This window comes from Gymnoscopelus microlampas (assembly GCF_963454915.1).
Source record: "Gymnoscopelus microlampas genome assembly, chromosome: 20".
Lineage (NCBI taxonomy): Eukaryota > Metazoa > Chordata > Actinopteri > Myctophiformes > Myctophidae > Gymnoscopelus > Gymnoscopelus microlampas.
The window spans coordinates 41099748-41121973 of NC_139957.1; the positions used below are offsets into that span (position 1 = coordinate 41099748).

A 22226-nucleotide genomic window follows, 5' to 3' on the forward strand; every position below is an offset into this window, starting at 1 on the left:
AATTAAATTAACCACTACCTACGATTAGGCTATTCTTTGTTAAAAAAAGAACAAAATTAGAAGTGGAATATTAGATTTGCCTTACCGCCGAGTGCAAATGACACACCAACGATGATGATCAGAATGGCAGCAGCCACGATGTGAGGACGGCTCCACCATTTGGACTGGGCTCCTGACAGACACACACACACACACACACACACACACACACACACACACACACAGGGAGAAAGAAAGTAAGTGGGTTTCACAAGCTCACGATGCTCTCCAAATGTTATATATATATTATATTATATATATATAATTATTAAATTAATAAATAATTGTACAGGGGCTTACCTCCATTTTCAGCTTCCTGTTGGTTGAATGGCTGGTCAGCCATCTTGGCACAGAGGACAGCAGATATCTGAAATAACAAGGACACTTTGCTTCGCTCTTAGAGGTAGTTGATGTCTTTGGTATCACAGATGAAAGAGAATTAACTATTGGATTTCATTTCATTTATACTCTTGGCTGTGGTGCTATGTCATTTGGGTGATGTCAGTCATATCCATATATGGAGCCCCAATGTCAGTAATGCCCAAATAGGGTTTGTGAGGTCAGGCTGACACTTGTGTTCTTTCGGTTAGCTCCATATATGGGGCTCTAGGAGGGGGTCTCTGATGGCAGAGCTTGGTATGTCAGTTATCTCCATATATAGAGTTCCTGGAGAGATTCTGTGATTTCAGACTTGGGTAGGTCAGTTATCTCCATATATGGGCTGCCGGACCACCATCGAGGAGCCTAGGAGCCAGCTTCACACGATACACCACCTCCCCCACTCTGTCGACCACATAGCAGGGCCCAATCCGTGCGCTGTCCAACTTGGGACAGCGGCCCTTCACTCTCTTGGGCCCATTCACCCAGACCAAGTCCCCAGCCTGGAAGTCCTGACCTTTGACGAATGCGTCATGGCCGCGCTTCTGACGGGCTCCCGCCTGTTCTGCCTGCTGCCTGGCGAAGCCATGGGCCAGTTCCATCTGGTCCTGTAACTTTCTGGCATATTCCGACCCAGCTAAAGCGTCTGGCGCATCGGGTTGCCGTCCATAGGCCAGGTCAGGTGGCGTCCTCAGCTCCCTGCCCAACATCAACAAGGCAGGAGTACAACCAGTGGACTCTTGGACAGCACTTCGACACGCCATGAGGATAAGTGGTATCTGCAAGTACCAATGACTCTGATCAGCGGCAGCGGAGATAGTCAACTGGGCATTTAGGGTCCGCATGAAACGCTTCAAGAGGCCATCGACCTGTGGATGAAGTGGAGTGGTCCTAGTCAGATCTCCCCACCCTCTCTCTCTCACTGGTAACAAGGCCTGACAGACAACCTCGCCAGCTTGTAGGTTTTCCGCTTCACGTTGTTCAGCTTGGTCACAGTGGCCACAGCCTGGGGCACACGGTCGGCGTGAGAGACTTGTCTGCATTTGCGTGGCTCACACCCGCTCTGTGCTGTATGGTGAACTGAAAGGCCTGTAGCTGCTCCATCCATCTGGCAGCTTGTCCCTCTGTCTCCTTGAATGATACGAGCCACTTCAAACGCAGCATGGTCAGTACGGATGGTCAATGGAAGGCCACAGAGGATGTGCTTGAAGTGCTCCACTGCATCGATCACCGCCAACAGTTCTCTGCGAGTGACACAGTAGTTCTTCGCCGTTTTGTTGAAGGTGCGACTGTGATAGGCAATAACATTTTCCCCCTCCGGCGTCAGATGCCAGCTCCACTGACTCTTTGACTTAAGAAGGAGACCTCTTGTTGCACTTCGCAGGGTGAAGTTTCAGGCCTGCGCACTTGATCCGCTCTAGCATCTCTCTCAGGTTCTCAAGTGCTGACTCGAAACTGGGGCACAGACATTTACGTTTCGTTTGGATATAAGGACATAATAGACACTCTCGGAACCGCGGATACAAGAGGCCGTTCGGACCTTAAAGAGGGGCTGTTTATTATTGTTTGTAATGCGAGTAAGCGACCGTCCGTGATAGCGCCCTGAATATGTAACTGATGTTGTGTCTTTTGTTTGTTACCTGTTTATATAATGTCATTTGAAATGTATTTGACCCCTCATTTATAAGATATATAAATGTAAAATCAAATATGAAATAATAAAAAAGAAACGTAATAGAGTATGTGTCCCTTTTATGCCCATATATGGAGATCTCTGTATCTGTCAGTCCATGTACCTTTTAAGCCTATATGGAGATTGGAGATCCCTGATGTCATCAGTATATACCCATAAATTGTCATGCCCATATATGGGCATATAAGTCAGATCGGAAGTTCTGGACAACTGGATATCCATAATGCCTAATAATGGACATTTCGGGGGCGTGGCAGCTAAAATGAATATCAAATATCTAAATAGTAAATACAAGCAACTTAAAGGGATATTTCACTTTCCCCCAAAAAATTGGTAATTTGTAACTTCAAACTCCATTTTAACCATGTTAGTTGCATTTACTGTAAATTCAACAACCAAACAATTCATAATGTATAGCACCGTATTATGGCAAATTAAAGTAAACAAAATTAGAATGATGTATAGTGAGACTATCTAAGCTAAACTAAACGTAAAAGGGGCATTTCACTTTAAAAGACTTCTGTCTGAAATGAGCAACTGAATATGGGCTCAATGTGAACATATAACAGAAAGTACAATTGTAGATTGGCTATTTTTGCTACTTCTGCCTGGCTGACACTATTGTACGACGAAGTAAGGGATTCAAAAACATACAATGTTGAAAAATAGAGATGCAAGGTTTCTGCCAAAGGGCGAAATGATGAGCCTTGCAATTGTTCCAATACAGAGTGGACTGTAGTGTATTGGCATATCCACCAAGTGGCAGTGTAACCGTGGGTATAAATGCTGGGTGTCCTGCGTTGTACTGTATCTTTAAAAACATAAGCATAAACACACAGTATTCGTTGCTCTCTAGGTCAATATGCCAGCAAATAAAACTTGACAGAAACGGGTGAAAATCAGTTCTTAAAGAATTGCATTGTGATGACCCTTGCTGTCATTATATCCACTATTTTCAGATGTGGATATGTGAGGACCGTGAGAGGTCAAATTCAAGATGGCCCATAAAACAATTGAGAAAATGTGTTTAGGTCAAGGTCAATGAACACATTTGCCAAAAAATAAGCAATCATTGGAAATGTGCAAATGGCAGGTGGTGTCCGTGTGTTGAATTCAGTGTTTTAGCTTGTCTTTGAGCCTGTGACAGATGTGGTGCAGACACCAGACTGAAAAACCATGTAGAGGTAGAGGTTTTGGTGCTGTGTGGGATTTTAGGCACTGAGAGAATGCTTTCTCTCTGGTGGGTGAAGAGACATAGAAGATGAGGGATTGACACAGAGAGTTTATATAAATGAGACAAGATCGCACAAGGGTTCCAGATCGTATAAACCTGATAGGAGAGATATACTGTATTTGAAGTTAAGGATCTGAACCCGGGACCTCTCGCACGCGAAGTGAGGATCAAACCCCTAGACCATACATGGGCAACTGGCGGCCCGGGGGCCACATGCGGCCCCCACCTTCACTTAATGAGGCCCGCAGGTTAATATCGGAATACTGATATATCATTGATTTCAGCTGTTCCAATTCCAAACATGCAAACATGACCCGCTTCAATTACTTCAGTATATATTAGTAGCTTAATGACTGGTATTACATTTCTATTGTCTTATTTATGTCCAATGTATTTGTATTTAAGTTCATAAAGTTAACATAAGTATAACTAAATGCATTTGAAATTGAATAAAAATGTAACTTTTCAGGATTCCAATTAAAAAGTAGCAAAAATAGCAGATTTACAACCTTTGTGTCATAGAATGGCAAAGTACGGCATTCATTTACGGAAAAAGTACGGAGATAAGAGGTGTCTGCCCAACAGTATATGCAATGTGGCCCTCTGGAGTGAGTGTGGAAATATAGTGGCCCTCTCCATCATCAAAGTTGCCCACCGCTGCCCGAGACCAACAAGCCCCATCAGGACTGTCAGTCACCAGAAGCAGGGCTGTGTGCATTCAAGGAGTCTAACATGGAGTTTGAAGTTCAATGGGCTTATAGGATAGAGGGAGGCGTGTCTGATCAAATTAATATGAAATATCTAAATATTGAATGAAGCAACTTAAAGACTGTGTGTGTGGGTCCACACAAAAACATTCTGGTTGGATGTAAAAATTACCTCTCTCTCTCTCTCTCTCTCTCTCTCTCTCTCTCTCTCTCTCTCTCTCTCCACACATTGTCTCTCAGACACACTAAAGCCGTCAGAGTGATGGTGGTTTATTGGATCCTAAATGTGGTCGCTCAATGAGGCTGTGATTATCGTGATTATACTCTGGTATACATGCACACGCACGCACACACACACACACACACACACACACACACACACACACACACACACACACACACACACACACACACACACACACACACACACACACACACAAAGTTTAATGCGCTGCTATTTAATTTGTCAGGCCATCAAGCAGAGACTGTTATCTGTACACCACAGCTCTTCTCTCTCTCTCTCTCTCTCTCTCTTGCTCTCTCTCTCGCTCTCCACGCACGCAAGCATTTTGTTATAATATTCAAAATCTCTCTAATAATCTCTCTTAGTAACTAAAGTTTTCAAATAATTGTAGTGGAGTAAAAGTACAATATTTGCCTCTGAGATGTAGTGGCGTAGAAGTAAAAGCATTGAAAAATTGAAATACTTAAGTAAAGTAAAAATTCCTCTAACTTTTGCTATAGTATAGTACTTGAGTAAATGTACTTCATTACTTTACACCACTGGTCACAGAGAAGCCTCCTGTAGACACATTTTCCCCATATGTTTAAGTTCAGCAGCACACATTCATATTTCAATGTATTTTATGCTGCTTGTTACTTGTAGATTCCCAGTCACACAGAAGGTGCACATTCTGTTGTGACTGGAATCTCTTTAATATCTTTTTGGTTTATCTGCACAGGAAGACGCTGTAATGGGGGAGCGGCCTGTTGAAGCCTAGCTGTGTAGTTGGGTGATTGGTGCCTGAAGATCTGATTGAGGAGGAGCCTGTTAATCCTGTTAGCTGATTGATTAGAACATATTGGCTGGATGGTTCGAATACTGTGGTTGGTTGATTGGTAATGGAAGGGTGGAGTCTGCAGAGTATATACAGGAAACAGCTCAGTAGAAGTGTGGGCTGCCTTGAGGAGAGGTTGACACTTTCTTTTCCATTAAGTTGCAGTGTTTTTTGATTGGTTGAATACTTTAACAGTTTACAAAAAGTACAGCGGTACAGTCATGCAATAATGCTAAAAGGATAACACAGAAAGGCCAGATTTCTGAGTTGCAAATTGTTTGCAGTTTCTTGTCCTGGCCTGGATCCAATCAAAAAATTTATATTTTTTGCTGATCCTGATCCATCTTTGAACTGGTTTTCACTGACTTTGTGCTGATCTACACTCCGAGTGCCACGCTATGAGCTTGTAGATCTGCCATCTTTGAAAAATCATAAATTTGTCCAAATCTCTGAATATCTATCTTATAATAAATGCACCGAATCTCTGTATGTATGTAGGTCTCAGGACTCAGTCGGATAGGCGGTTGTCCAGAACCAGCAGAAAAGGCTCTGGCTGTGGCCTAAATGAGCCAATTGATTGCCATGTCAACCCCAGCCCAAGCTTCATTTGCCAAATTCCCCACACCTGCCAAATTCCCCACACCTGCCCAATTCCCCACACCTGCCATTTGATTAGTTAGTCAGTCCACTTCTCAGTCAGTTTGCACTCTTCAGACATTCTCCACAGACATTTTTACCACTCACTGCACAAGGACTTTCCACAACTGCTGGTCCCCCCCATATGCCCATAATAGAGAACATCAGGGATCTCCATATATGGCCATAAAAGGGATACAGGCAGACAGACAGGTGCAGAGATCTCGGGTATAACGGGTATTGCATAACAGGGTGGGGCATGCATTCCCTATTTCCATCGTTCCCAACTTGCATCGTTCCAAAGTAGGCCGGTGTCCGATGGGCACAGGTCTAGTATTTTTTAAAGCGAACATTTGTAACTCAAATCTTTGCTTCTGGGGGGTCCCTGGAACTAAATATTTTGAGATGGGGGTCCGCGGTCAAATACATTTCTAAAATTGTTTTCTAAATCCTAACCGTATGTTGCCATGTCAGTGGTGCTCAAACTTTGTCATGTCAAGGACCCCCAAAATTATGACCAAGGCTGAGTGAGATGGCAGCCAGGAGAATGAGGCTGGTCGGTCACTGCCATTGACACCTGGAAGCTCCAAGCAGGGGAGGAAAGCACTGGAGAGCTAGTCAGATGTATGGAGGATGGAGATGACTGGAGACTCCGCTGGAGGGCTCATCTGAGGATGAATTAGAGATTGCGGGGCTCTATCTCTCTATCCAAAGTTTGACCCTGGCCATCACTTACACAACTGAAGAAGTCAAGTAGAAGACGGCTCAAGGTAGGAACCTTTCTTTCTTTCTTTCTTTCTTTCTTTGCTGCTGCTGCTTGTGTTGTCTGCTGTTTGTATACTAATGTGATTCAAGCTGTTGCACCATTGCTGTCATTTTGAGACATTTTGGGACCCAATGACCGGGTGGCAATGAAACATGTTCAGTGACTGCCGTTGTCAAGGCAGTGAGTTGTAACAGGAAACAGTATATGTGTGTGTGTGTGTGTGTGTGTGTGTGTGTGTGTGTGTGTGTGTGTGTGGCTCTTGGTCATTTCAATTATTCTATGAGTGAGTTTGCAATTTCCTTTTAAGTTCAAGCTAGAGGTTTTGACATAACAGCCATCATTTCAAAGATGTTCATTTGGAATAGGCTCTTTGCACATCAGCCATATTGGAAACAATTTGGGCCTCTTTCTTCTCAGGTCTTACCAATTATACAAACTGCTTCTTTCTTTCTTTCTTTCCTTTGCAGTTCCAACTTATTGTGTCCTTCACTCGTGCTAAAACAGAATTGCATAACTGTTAAAAAACACAACCTTTCCATCTACTGTCTGTGTATTTGCAGCTTGTATGGTCATGGTGCCCTATAGGCCAGTGGTTCTCAAACCTTCTCACGTACAGCACCCCCAAATGAATGTTGGACAATGCTGTGGAACCCCTTCAAGGACCCGTGGGGGTCCCCAGACCCCACTTTGAGAACCACTGCCCCTAGACCAGTGGTTCTCAAAGTGGGGTTTAGAGACCCCTCAGGGTTCCTTGGGGTGGATGATCCAAATGGACCCTTGCAGGTCTGTAACTCTGAGAGTGTGCAAATGGAACAAAGTGGACCCTTACAGTATACCATTTGTACTCTCTCAGAGCTATGGGAAATGCCTTGAAATTGAAATCTTTGAGAACTACTGCCCTATAGAGGTATTTGTATTTCTGGGTATTGCCTTTCAAAATAACCACACACATGAACCAATTGATCAAACACAAGACACTTTAGGTGCTTAAATCTATATAGTCGCTGTCGGACACAAACCTTCGTATTTCCGTCTGTCTGTGGGTTTTACAAATATTGAACCAATGAAAAGTATTACAAAGCGCTTCTGACTAAACCTCCTAACTCCATTGGATCCTCAAACTGTCGGCCAAACCACCTAACTCCAACTCCAGGTCATTCATTCATTCTAATCAATGATGAACATGACTATCTCCACATTAATGTTCAAAAACCTCCTAACTCCACTTGAGATGGATGTGGGAAAAGTGGTGATAATATAATGAAACTGTCAGAATACCAACTTTGATGAGATGGTATTGTGTTGTTTTAAAAACATGTTCTTTTCTTTTTTCATTTCCTGAAAAGTTAATATTTTGGACATAGTTGGTTTCTGCCCGACAGCAGAGATATAATATGTAATGCCCTAGATTCAAAAACGGGTTCCCTGTGCTGTGCGGGGGAAATGTTCAGAAGGGAAAGGTTTCAGCTCTTGCGTTTTCTTTTCCCTCATCTAACAGGGTACACATTATTATTATTATCATTATGACCTTCAGTCAGTACCACTTGTCAACCAGTAGGTGTCCCACCAGACCACACGATTGACATTTCTCAATAGAAGAGCAGTTTCCTTTTTTGTCCTTTTCTCTTATTCTGTTTTTCTTTGACATTGTCAGTCTTGTTCTTTATTCTGACCTTTGGTTGGTGTGAATGTGCTTTATAAAGTTTGAGTTGAGAGGGAGACCAAATACAACCAACAGTTGTGTATTGTATTAACATACTCCTAACATGTTATTCACAACAAACAAAACTAAAACATAGTGGAACTTTAATTGTGAACTAAATCATGCTTAAGCACAATAACAGAGGCAACAGGTGCATCTGTCCTCCACATGTCATACCAACATACGTAGGTCCATATAACTAACTAACAGACAGACAGACAGACAGACAGACAGACAGACAGACAGACAGACAGACAGACAGACAGACAGACAGACAGACAGACCGACCGACCGACCGACAGAGGTCCATATGATAGACAGATATAGACAGACAGTCATACCAACATACAGTAGGTCCATATAATATAATATACAGTGATTCACATTTTAATTTCGAGGACCTCTGTTTGTTATGCATAATTAGGCCACAGCAGTGTGGAGAAAGGTTCTGTCCAAGGTGTTTTGGAGCCTCGGAGGCTCAGAGCATGTAGGCTGTCTGGCGTACGGTGGAGGGAACATATCCTGTAGGTCAGTGCGTGGGACAGTGGTGGGTGTGCATTTTGTACAGCAGTGGTTCTCAACCTTGTCAGGCTGCGACCCCCCAAAATCAACATGTTTGAACTGGGGACCCCCCAAAATAATCATATTTGAACTGGGGACCCCCCAAAATAATCATATTTGAACTGGGGACCCCCCCCCAAATAATCATATTTGAACTGAGGACCCCCCAAAATAATCATATTTGAACTGGGGACCCCCCAAAATAATCATATTTGAACTGGGGACCCCACGAAATAATCATATTTGAACCGGGGACCCCCCAACATAATATATATAATATAATATTTGAGTTGAGGCATTACATTTAGTTTGACTCGGTAGATGTTGTGAAAATAGCCGATCTACAAGCACACAACGCCTTGCGTTGTGTGCTTGAGACACACAGGTCTCAGCTCTATACAGACAGGTGGGGTCTAATGACAGCATGTGGATCTCATGTGGATCTCAGACTTCATGTTGTCTCTCTATGACGTCAGTCATTTATGATGTACTGTATCTACGACGTTTGACTCCATATTTGGACATGCCCTCTGTCGTACATCAGGTACAATGGGTATTGAATGACCAGGTGGGGAATGCATTCTCAACTTGCATCGTTCCCGAGTAGGCCAGTGCCCAACAGTATAGTCCATTTAAACAATTATTATGCACATTTTGTGTGTGTGTGTGTGTGTGTGTGTGTGTGTGTGCACGCATGCGTATCTGTCCTTCGCGTATCTCGAGACCCGTCTGACCGATTGACTTCAAACTCAGCGCATGCATCGCTGAGTCCCAAGCAGGCCTGGAACTTTGTCATTTTAAGGGCAAGGCCACTTGACTTTTGGTGTTGTTTGTTTTTTGAGCCAAATGCCAGGGCAGGAAGGCCATCAAACAAAACAATGATTTTTTTAATTGACGGAAATGAAAAAATGTAATTGAACTTATAGATTCTTTAGTACCTTTACAAATTACACATTTTTGTAGGGTCAAAGGTTCACACATGCTCAACCCAGGACTAATCAGAGTCACTGGACTCATTTGAAGATGTGTATGGGTAAGAATTCAAAAGACACTGGTGTTTAAAAACATTAACGAGAATGAGGCAATGGAGAAATGGTTGGGGCAGTGTGGGTCACTGTGGACTGAGGGGCAGATCTTCTTTTGAGGGGCAGAAGGCCAAACTGAAGGGCCGTGGCTTTCATGACCTCTGTGAAATTCCTGCCCTGGTCCCAAGGGAGAGCTGTCCCCGGTGTAAAGTTGGTCAGATCCAACCAATATGCCCATATATAGGCATATATCAGGGATCTCCACGTATGCCCATACGTGGAGATCCCTGATATATGCCTATATATGGACATATTGGATATCGTCACCTTATTAAACTAATGGCCTAAGTCATTTTTTGAGGAAATGATATTTTTGCCTAAGTCAGGTCCTCATGACACTGGCCACCTCTGGTAAAATCGCCCAACTCCTAATTGAAAAGGATCATGCTGTTCACGCCCCTTTTAGCATAATGGCCTAACTCCCTAGTGTGACTTAGGACAAAATAGGCCTTTTGTTTGGCCTAAGTCACATGTTTTTGTGACTTAAGCCAAATTATTTACTGATTTAGGCCATTTTGTAATTTGTTTTGCTTTTTATTTTGGCCTAAGTCAGATTTAATCCTATTTAAACCTATTTCAATCTCTTATGTTACATAACTGACAGACAGTGTTATTTCTATTTAAATAGTCATAATTTGTTATAAACATTTTGGGTGAAATGATTAAGAAATATCATATAGTTTTGTTCCGGATCAGTTTTTTATTTTTCCTGAAAACCTTGAAAAAATGACTTAGGCCATTAGTTTAATAAGGTGACGATATGCCTATATATGGGCATATCGTTTCATGCCCATGAAACGGACACATACAGACAGGCGTGTACAACATATACTCTGACACTGGGTATGTTGTATTTTCTGTCTACACCGAATCTCTGCGGCACCAAATATGGCCAGAAGGAGTTCATCTGACCTTGTTCCCCCAAGATTCGGCTCAAACATGGGACAAAATGCATTCTATATGCTGCCACTAACATGTGGATTGATTGATTTAAAACTTTATTAGAGACATTTGAGCTAAAACGATAACACAAAAAAGTCCTGGGACTTTCCATTGTGGTCCTCCTATGTATTCAATTCATCAACATGAAAATAACACCAAAATACAATATCATCAACAAATATAAAACACTATATGTACAGAGAAGAAAAAAAGGTTAAAGGAAAAGAACTGTAGGCAGTGAGTGCCATCATCACCTTTCTATGGGGGAAGTGAGTTTACCTCCTTCTTTGGCCTCCTGAGAGATGGATTTTTAGGCCTGATTTGAAGGGAGCCAGAGATGCAATTTTTTTTAAGGGACGGGGTCAGGGCATTCCACACTTTGGTGGCAGTGCAGTAGAAAGATAATTTACCGTGTTTGTTCTATTGGAGGGTGGTATCAGATCGTTGTTGTCGCTCCCTCTATTATTGTGGCTGTGGATGTCGCTCACTTTAGTGAGATAGTTAGTCAGGTATTGAGGGTAGAGCCTCTTCGGCTATCTTGAAAACAAATCCCATTTTTAATTGACCCATTGTCAGCCTTCTGATTGGTCCCTGTCTGACTAACCAGCAGGCTCTTTCTGCCTTGTTCCAGCCTGGTTCCTTCCTGTGGTTGTTTATGTGGAATTTGCTAAAACTTTTAAAAACATCATTTATGCCCAGTCACTATACTGCACCTGAGATGTTCCTTTTTACTCAGTTGCTTCGTATATCAATACGAAGCAACTGAAAAAGCCGTTATTTCAATGGTAGCAGATGGAGAGAAAGGGTTTTTGTCCAACCAATAAACGGCAACCAATGGGTGCGAAGAGGGGCACAACCACGGGCGGGACTTGACAAAGGTTCAATTGCTTAACCCTGTCTGCTACTCTGAGCCATGCCAGACTAGCAAAATGACTTTGAATTATGTCTTTTTTATGTCTTCCAAAAGACATACAGATTCTCGACTCCCTAACCTCAAAACTAACCTAAAATAATTCCTGTTCTCAACATACAAGTGGACATGGATAAACCCCTTGAACATCCTGATAGTAGAATCCACCGCTTTCTCTGCAAATATACCATATGATTCTACTGAGCGTTATCCCAATATGTTTTTTACTCTATTGTATGTATTACATGTATTATTACTGGTGAATTGAGTACAATGGACCACAATGTGAACAAGCCCCTAGGGAGTTTTTTAGCATATCTTTTGACTGTACTTCCTGTACAGTACTGTTAATAAATAATCTTGTTAAGGTGTTCAATCAATAAATTCAATCAACCGACCAAAAAAAAAAGAAGCTGAGGCTAATGTTCCCCCCAAAATATAGATGCTTGGGTTCGAGTGGTTAAACCCTATACTCCTCTGCCTGGTGTCCCCCATGGGGAAATAAGAGGAGGCCAGGTTTAGGCCCCATGGGGCCTAAACCTGGCTCCCTCCTTTCCCCTCTACACCAAAACCTTTCACCGAAATCGATCTACAAGCTCACAACACATCTCAGGGAAAAAAAAGGGGGGAAAAGGTGGGAAATAACATGACATCCAGTTATTCGTCTTTTCCAAAAGCACTCATTGAAGCAAAGTCCCCGGGACTGCGAGGAGTATTAGAGCAATAGAATTATTCATTGAAATGAATAGGTGGGGGCGGGCCGACCGTCCTCTAGGTATATTATAACTCTATGATTGAAGCAGGTTGGCAGTTGCCTCCCAAAAGCCATGGACAAAGAAGGCCAAGTAGAGTAGATTCAAAACTAACTGCCCATGCATTTAAACAGTAGTGAATTAGTACAAAGACACGTCTCTTTTTGTAATGCACATTTGAAGTCATCCCCTCATGTCTTTAAAACAGTGTCATTTAACCACATGGAACCCTAGCATCCATATTCTAGGGAGAACATCTGGCAAAAATAGCCTATTTTCGGCAGAGAGTTTTGGTGTAGTCGGCCTATTATAAACCCCTGGGGGGGATCCAGTCAACAGAGTATATAGGCCTTTAAGTGGTTAAGAGCAAATGAAGTAAGAAGAGGTCGTGGGAGAACATGAGAAGCTGTTGTCACTCGGCCTCCCCATGTTTCCCCCACTTGTTGCGGCAATTTACAGTTTGATATTGTTTCCAGCATAAATCCTGGTCCATGCCTTGGCTGTCTCTATGGCTTGAGCTTCATTGGTCTTCCACTGCTCCGCGACATCGTTGGCCAGGGGATCGTCGGGGTTGGGTGCGTTTAGTAGCGCTTGGATGGACAGCAGCACCGTGCGTATCTGCAAGGCCGGAGACCACTTGTCTTTCAAAATGTCCAGGCATATTCTTCCCAGCTTGTCTACGTTGGGATGATATATTTTGGTCATGAAGCGTACCTTGGGAGCAGCCATGGGGTATTCCTCTGGGAGAAAGAGTTCGAGTTTGAATATCCCCCCCGCGAAGGGTGAGTCCTGGGGTCCAGCAATGACCACATGGAAGTAGCGGGCGTTCCCTTCGTCCGGCTCTGCTTTGATACCCGGGACGGGCTCTGCGAGCAAACGCTGCGTCTCCTTGATAATTCTGCGATCTGCCATCATGGATCTACCTTGGCCCTTAGCAGTGACTGTAACTGCTTCTTGCTCTCACCAACGTTTTATTTATAACCCAAAGTCTTCAACGTCAGAACGTCACAGCTGCACACTGATTGGACAGGGTACTTTGATGGTATCACGGTTGCTACGGTAGCAGAGATAGAATCTGTCTGAACCAAGCCCCCAGAACTCAGCGGTTGCATTGAAGCGCATTGGACATGCTGGCCATTCATAGGTACTACAGCTTAAAGCGGCCTGGGGCCACTGCACATGAGCGAGCGAAAACGGTTTCGACCAATGGGCTCGACTCACAAGCTTGCACACGGGGCTGCGCACCTCTGTGACGCAAAACGCGTCACCGAGGTGACGCAGAACGTGTCACAGTGGCCCCAAATAGGCCACGGCCATCACATTATTTTCCAACCCGGAAGAAGCGGTGATTTCGCCTCGTGCGCTGGGTGAGCAACTCCATGCAAGTGGATGGGAGGGAGGTGATTTCCGGTGCCCTCTCTATTCTTTTTTGCCAGACCCAAGGCGTCGGGCTTACATGAGGCTTTGTATCTGTTTTCTCCATACATGGGCATGGTCACTTTGTACCCCGGCCCCAGCCAAAAAAGTCTGTGCCCCTTTCGTCATAGAAGGGACATAGAAGGGACACACGTCATGCGAAGCCCGGCCATTCAGATTTCAACCACTATGGGTCTGGCAGTACCAGGTCTCCTGGTTCCCTTGTTAACTCTATGGTCTGAACGCGGCTCCGGAGGAGGATACACTGAATGTATTGTTGATGCGTACATTATGGCTTCCCTGACTGGCCAACCAAAACCATCGGCTTAAATGATCGGCCAAGCCTCGCGTAGCGTTTATGCCACATGGTCGATATAAGTGACAGCGAATGCAATGGAACATAAAACAGCATCAATAGGCTTCACGGGTTGGTGAAGTGTCATGTCTGTTTGTGCCGCTTGGTCTGTATAAGTCCCTGATTGGCCAACCCCAGCCGTCGGCTTAACCGATTGGCCGGGCTTTGCATGCCGTTTGCGCTGCATAGCCAATATAAGTGACAATGGGGCTAGGATTGCCCACATTTAGGCACAGATCAAATCAAATGTATTAATAAAGCACAAAGTTAAAAAAAAAAAGACAACTGTCATTGGCCAAAGTGCTTTACAAGGAGACATACAGCAGCATAAACAGTAGGACATAAAGCTAAGGGAACAATAAACAATCATCAATAATCGGAGTAAGAACATAAGTAAACATTAAAAGCAACAAAAGCAACCAACGGTGTGGTCTGCTACATCAAGAGGATTTATAAGCTAGTAGCGAGTCTTGAGCCTGGACTTAAACGATTTCAACAGAGGAGGAAGGCAGACGTGATGGGAATGCAAAGGCATGGTCACCCCTGAGCCTGAGTTTATGGGCTCTCTCTTCCTAGTAGCCTACACGTCAACAGCCTGGCTGCAGAACTTTGGCCCAGTGGTAGACGGGACAGGGAGGCACGCCAAGGTGATGGATGGGGCCTGAGATGAAGCCTTGAGGAGAGACACCACAGGAGAGACTAGCTGGGGGAGAAGAAAACATGCCCATATTGACAGAGAAGGTTCTGTTGTTGAGATAAGAGGTGAACCAAAAGGCTCTATGGACAGTAGCCATTTTGGAAATAAAGTTGGCCTCTTCCTTACTTCCTTCACAGGTGTTACCAATTAAGGCTCTGTTCCATTTAGTGTAACACAGTGGTTCTCAAACATTTTATCTTCAAGGACCCCCCATATCTCTGAGTGTACAAATGGAACCAAATGGACCCGTAAGGGTCCATTTGGTTCCATTTGTACCCGAGCCAGACTCGGGTGCTATGATATGCCTTGAAACATGACTGAAATCTTACTGTGATTCTATATTGGTATAATAATGTCTTTATTGTCCCCTCAGGGACATTCATCTTCACACTCTGTTCAACAGAAAAACACATATTCAAAGCAAAGAACAGAACAGAACAGAACAACATAACACATAACAACATAACACCAAGACAGTTCATGAAGTCCCCAGTATACACAAACACATACTGTATGCAGGGCATTAACTGATTCAGGATTACATTTCCGAGACCTTTGATAAGAATGGCATCTTAGAAATTGGTCTATTGGGCAGGGAAGGTTCTGGAGGTTTGGGTGTCTTCAGGAGGGGCCGTACCACGGCATGCTTGAAGCAGAACAGTGCCAGGGAGCTGATGATTGATGATGGAGAGACTGCTGGGATCAGGACATCTTTCAGGAGGGCAGTGGTGATAATGTCAAGTGGACAAGTTGCACGTTTCATGGCGGAGACCAGCTTTATGAGGGAGGGTAGTGTAATGGGCAGTAGTTCAATGTGGCAGACCAGTGGGACAGTTAGGTTACAGGTGGTGATTTTAACAAAGAATAATAATAACTAGAAAAAGTGCTCCTCGGAGCACAACTCTCCGCCAGAAGACTTGTGTTGGTTCGAAGGTCGCGAAGGTCGCTATCCCTCTTGTATATGTAAGTGTCCTATCCATCCTGTCTGGGTAAGTGTCCTCTTCCGTCCTGTCTGTGTAAGTGTCCTATCCCTCCTGTCCTATCCGTCCTGTCTATGTAAGTGTCATATCCCTCCTGTCTATATAAGTGTCCTATCTGTCCTATCTGTCCAATAAGACAGATAGGAACAATTGACCGCGACTACTTGACTACTTCCGGTTCGAAGTGGCCGGATTTTCGGTATTGGAATCTGGCTTATCACAGTGACACATGTATTTATAGGTCGCTATCCCTCTTGTATATGTAAGTGTCCTATCCAACCTGTCTGGGTAAGTGTCCTCTTCCGTTCTGTCTGTGTGAGTGTCCTATCCCTCCTGTCTGTATAAGTGTCCTATGTCATATCCCTCCTGTCTATATAAATGTCCTATATGTCCTATCTGCCAATTATGTATCAGCCATGCAGCCATTTCATGGTTCCCGTCTTACCTCACTCTGACAGTGGCGGAGACACTGTCAGAGTGATGCCATGTATATGTCACGTGAGGCTTGACCAATCGGTGTGTCATGTTTAGAAAGTGAAAACGCAGTGATAACAATACTCTCCTTGCGGAGAGTAAAAAATCACACCCAGTGTGAAGTGGGCGGTGTGTGGTCATCACAACATGACTCACTTTAAAAAAAGGTTTAATTACTTTTTTTAAAGTCCATACTGCTATTCATAGGGCTGCACATGTGTCATGTGTTTCGCTAGCCAATCACAGTCCTGAATTTGCGAATTTGCAAAGTCAGCCAATCACATTACAGTTAGTGGTGATGACACTAGCAGTAATGTGATTGGCTGACTTGCAAAAGTATCGATTTGCATTAACAATGGTAGGGTTAGGGGTATACAATGCGTTGTAGACTATTGGCCAATCACGGTGCAGGATTGGTCGGTGTCCAAAACTCACTTATAGGGGGCGGCTACACCGCTTCAAAAATGTCATGCATGGGATGCATTCATCAGAAAATCCTGCGATCAGGGGAGTTGGTGGAAATGATATCAGAAGTATTTTGCTCTCGCTGTCTTAACGACTTCCTGGTATTTGTTAAGGTTATTCAAGACAAGGTATTTCAAATAACATTTGCAGCTTATCAAATTCATAACTTCATATGAAACTTTGGATGTCAGTCATAGCCAATGATAATGGAATATGAAATATCTCATTGATAGCTCTTGATCACATGACTCCAGAGAGATTATTTTTTATTTGGACATAAAAGTAGTAGCAGCAAAAGTTTTTTCAAAATTAAATTCATAGGAAATTATTGACCAAAACGCAAATTGGCCTGTTATAGCACCACCATGAGACCGATTTAAAAATAATTTGGGGCTGAGGTTTTTCCTTGGTCTCCTGGGTGAGTGTTCGTGCAAAATTTCATGCCAAGCTGTTCAACGTTGCCGGAGATTAGCTGCTCACAGACGAGACACGCACACGCCTGCCGGAGACAATAAGTCAATGGTGCTTGGGGCGGGCTGAAACCATGCCCAAATGTGGAAGCTGATTGGCGTCATCGTTATGATAAATAATAATAAGTTAAATAAAAGAAATAAAAGCTGAACACAAGTGCCTTTACTGTCATAACGGCGTGAATCTGTAAAAGGTGCGTTCACGCCGGAGGAAAATATATCGCTTGATTCTGGTCGCCAAGACATATGTATTCAATAACAAATGCAGTCAATAACTACACACATACTAAGGCGACTGTAACACAACTACATATTCTAAGATCATCCAGAGTCATAGATCATTTACTGTCAAGCTGTCCTCCTCCAGCTCTCCTGCCCGTGATGACTGATTGTGGATGTCAGATGTCAAGAGTAAAAAGAAACCAGTTTGTTGACTAAGACCAATATGGGGGCTTGTTTTTGTTTGCAGACACATCAAACAGATAGAAACTGTGTGCAGGGACTCCAGCGTTTGGTTGCACACTCCCTATTCACCCTTCTATTGCGGAAAATACCAAGTCCTTTCTTTTTGCCAACCATGCAGATATCACCTAGCCCATGGTTCCAGATCATAGACCCCGCCCACTCTCGGTCTGGTGTTGTAATGTGAACCTAGGATTTATTCAGTACAAAATGTATTGTCCAATGAGAGTCGGAGGTGGGGGTGGGTCTAACGACAAGCCAATCAGCGAATATCTGCTAAAACAAGCGGTACGACGACATCAGATGTAGGCGGATCCGTGGACCTCTTGTGATTGGTTTAGGGAAATTCGAATCCCCCCCCCTTGTAATCGCCTACACTGGAGCCTACACTGGAGCCAATAGAAGATATTCATATGGTGGCCATGTTGGCATTTTGCATTGAAAAAACGGGGTGGCAACGGGGTGGCATTTCATTAACTTAATAGCAACATGGCCGCGTGAATATGGTCTATGTCAGACTGAAGCTCCAAGCAGCTTCAGTATGATAATCAGGCTAGATATCACCACCATCATCTACATTGTTGTGGAAGTCCCAGACTCTACGTGAACCCAAACGAGTTTGGTGTGCGGTTGGCTAGTGTCGGTGTCAGGATAGCTCTGGTTAGATACAAACTACTGGCGTTTCATCCCAGCTGCAGAGAACATGTCTATATGTCTCTGTTAAGTTGTAGTTTCATTATCGGTGTGTCAAAGGCACGCTGACTGCTTGTTTTTGAGGCAGACGTTTCACTGAAGTTGAAATGTTTCAACTTGAGCGAAGACGTGGAAGAAGCAAGATTTCACACATTCGCGTCTTTGTGCTTTTGTCCGGTTCAGTTCATTCATGCCGGCTGATGCAAACTTGCATTGACTTTGAATGCAAACACGTTGCATGAGAAAATATCCTCGCCTCCGGTGTGAACACACCCTAAGAGCTCATAAGCTCACGTCTCTCCATGTTTGGGAAACGTTCATTTAATCATATGAACGAATCAATATGGCTAGTCCACGACACAAAGTGACGCGCTGTGAGCTTGTATATCTTCTATTTTTGAATGGCCAACGCAAAAATATCAAATTACACAGATGCTTTCCCGTTCATAATGGATTAAACTCCCCCTAGATCCATGGTTCTCAAAGTGGGGTCCGGGGACCCCCAGGGGTCCTTGAGGGAGTTCCAAGGGGTCCCCAGCTAAATGATGGATTAGGCACCAAATGGACCCTTATGGGTCTGTAACTCTGAGAGAGTACAAATGGAACCAAATGGACCCTAACGGGTCCATTTGGTTCCATTTGTACACTCTCAGAGTTAAATTGACATAGATTTTACAATATAAATTGCGGTCCAAGTGATAGAAATGCCATTAAATGGGGGTCCGTAGCCCTAATGCATGTCAAACTGGGGGTCCTTGAAATTAAAATGGTTGAAATCACTTCTAGAGAGCCATAAAAATCTTCTATTATGGGGGTCCCTGGCTTATCTTTTCAAATGGGGGTCCGCGGTCTAATGAGTGTCTATTTGGGGGTCCTTGGCACGAAAGAGTCTGAGAACCACTGCCCTAGATGGGCTATATAAAAAAATGTTTTTATACGGTATGTCACATAGCCAATAAACAAAATGATTAAAAGAAACGGGGGGGGGGGGGGGGGGGAAGAGAAAGTAACATTATGGAAACAATTAACAAGTAAAAATATACATAACATAATAACATTAGACTATCAATCAAAGCACTAGCAGACACATTGAGGTGCAAAACAATTATTCTAGTCTTCAAACAAAACATATAATTGCAAAGAAAGCTGTCATCCATACAGAAAACACAACTAACACAGTGATTGATGAATATCATCCGTCGCCACCTCCACGGTGGGCGGAAAATGAAACAAACAAACAAAACAAACAAAACAAACAAAAAAGTGTCCCCACAGCAGAAGTGAGTGACGATTCCAGGACCATGGCCAGTTCCACGGCACTCAGACAAATTCACTGGATCACGACAGAGCAGAAACAAGAAATACGACTCTGCACTAATTGTAGGCCTGTATTAGCCTCTAGTTTTAACCCATGAAATTAATACTTTTATAATATGACTAATGTATATGTTAACCATTATGAATAAATACATACAATAAATGAATAAATACATACTTACATACATAAATAAACACACCAGAATGTCACTTCCATAATGCACACTCGGCATTTTTGGGAGCTACATACCGTTGTCCATAACTCATGGTGTTTGTCACATTAAAAACGACGCAAAGGCAATCCAACTGCACTGCAGTTAGCATCCATTTTACCCTGTCCCTGGAGTCTGCCTCAGTAAACAGAGACCTCCAGCTGACTGCTTTAGCTACGGCTCGTCAACTCAAAAATAATAAATCATTTAAAGGGGGATTGCCCGCATTCCCGTTCATCTGGGCTATGGAACCGCGACCGCGACCGCGACTGCGACTACACATCCCATAGCCTGTAACAAAAATGGCAATAAACAGCTTAATCACATGAATCCTAGCGTTCCTATTCTGTGGTGATCGCAAATAGCGGATGTACAAGCTCACAACGCGTTGCAACGTGTTGCGTTGTGAGCTTGTAGATTGGCTATTTTCGGTGAAGGGATTCGCTATTGGTATAGATCCCTGGGGGCCACTGGTCAATGAAGCATATCTATTTTGGGAAAAGTGAAACAATCGACTTCCTCGCTGCCTGCGCCTCATGTGCAAGTTCGGATTGATTGGTCAAGCCACTGAGAAAAATTAATGAGGGACGGACGGACGCATGGGAGCCCGGCCCTTATTGGGCCGTGTGGTCTATGATGCTCTTTCTTTTTCTTTTTCTGGTGGCAGTCATGGCTTCCAGTTCCCACCGGAGGTCGTGTGGGAGCTCCGACTGCTCCAGACGGTACCGAATAACTGTTACCTTGCATAATGTCTTCAGGCTCGGACACAAGTCTAGGATGTACAGGTGATCGGACTTCGCCGTGTGCCTGTGTCTGTTTCCTCCGAAGAGGACGACGCGATCGCCCACCATGCAACATACTACCTTGGAGATCCTGCACGGACCTTTCCCCTTGGGCTCGACCTTCTTCCAGATGCTGGTCTCTGGACTGAATTTCCACAGATCATTGGAGGTGTAGCCCAGTATGTATCCGCCGAATATGTACAGCTCTCCATTGTAGGCTATGGCCGAATGACACCTGCTACCTCCCGAACGAGGATGTGCCGACGGCATGCTCAGCCAGCAGTTGGTTTCCGTGTCAAACACTCTGATGTTGTTGTCCTGGTCCTCGTGGCGCAGGACAACATGCCCCCCAAACACAAGCATCCTTGTGCCGATCATGGTTGCAGAGTGACATTCTAAAACGGGGCCTGGAGTGCCTCTGGTGTTAATTAAGGACCAGGTCACCGACCATGTCATCGTGGCCGCGTCAAACTTGTAGATGTCATTATTGCATTGAGTCACATTGCATCCGCCATAAATGTACATGATCTTCCCAGAGACGCAGGCCGAGTGGTAGCCCTTCCCCTGTGGGACGGTCCCAGAAACCTTGGGCTTGAACCACCTGTGGGCGTCCACGTCGAACGCATAAAGCACGTTGCAGTACCCCCCTGTGTACTTTACCCCTCCCCATATGTAGATGACGTTGTCAATAAGCACGGCTGTGTGGCCGTAGCGCTTGGAGGGAACCTCCAGTGATCTTTCTCCTCTGCCGGTTGTCACCGGGTACAGCTTCATCCAGCGCATGGACACCGTGTTGAGGATGCGCACCACGATCTGGACGTCTGCGTCCTTCTGGTACAATTTGTTTGTGTAGTGTAAGGAGTACACCTTGTCGCCTACTGCCACGGCAATGACAACATGCCTGTAACTGTCTGTCTTTCGTATGACGTTCTTATGCACCGTCCACTGCATCTATCTCCGTATGTCTGTCTCCAAATCTATATCTATATATGCCTGTATTTAACACTCTCACTCTCTCAACATCTTATAGTCGTCTTCAACAATTGAAACGCCGTATATATATGAGCTGGTCTGTCGTCACGTACAATACAAACCATTGTCACACATGCCCAACAACGGCAATTTGTGCAGGCGCTCTTATCTGTGCATTCCTTTACAGTTTTACCAAGACAATTGTAATAATGGCAAAAACCTAGACTGCTTACAAATAAATTCCCAGGTATTTCTTTATTTGCTTTTTAAATAGTGATTTACGAGTCGATTTGGTCATTAGCAGTGGCAAGAAATTCCATGTTTTCATTGCTCTGTATTCTACAGTGCGTTTTTTTTTTAAAGTGTTTGCCTTGGGAAGTGAAAGCCGGCCTTGTGTTGCATGACTGGTGAAATATGTATATGACTTGTGTTTCAGCTGACTGTGCCGAAATGGAGTTTTGGATTGTA

General features: G+C 44.0%; 2 protein-coding genes across 2 annotated transcripts; both read right to left on the reverse strand.

The window, feature by feature from the left end:
* Positions 1-1336: 1336 nt before the first annotated feature.
* On the reverse strand, positions 1337-13375 carry LOC311036136 (ubiquitin-conjugating enzyme E2 N-like; the record flags this gene model as incomplete). The annotated part of the gene is made up of 2 exons (XM_084044660.1): positions 1337-1706; positions 12921-13375. 2 exons carry the CDS (start codon positions 13373-13375, stop codon positions 1337-1339), a joined length of 825 nt encoding a protein of 274 aa, XP_083900786.1.
* A 7243-nt stretch (positions 13376-20618) lies between these two features.
* Positions 20619-21737, reverse strand: LOC311036137 (kelch domain-containing protein 3-like; the record flags this gene model as incomplete). Its single annotated transcript, XM_084044661.1, has 2 exons — positions 20619-20931; positions 21088-21737. 2 exons carry the CDS (start codon positions 21735-21737, stop codon positions 20619-20621), a joined length of 963 nt encoding a protein of 320 aa, XP_083900787.1.
* Positions 21738-22226: the final 489 nt, after the last annotated feature.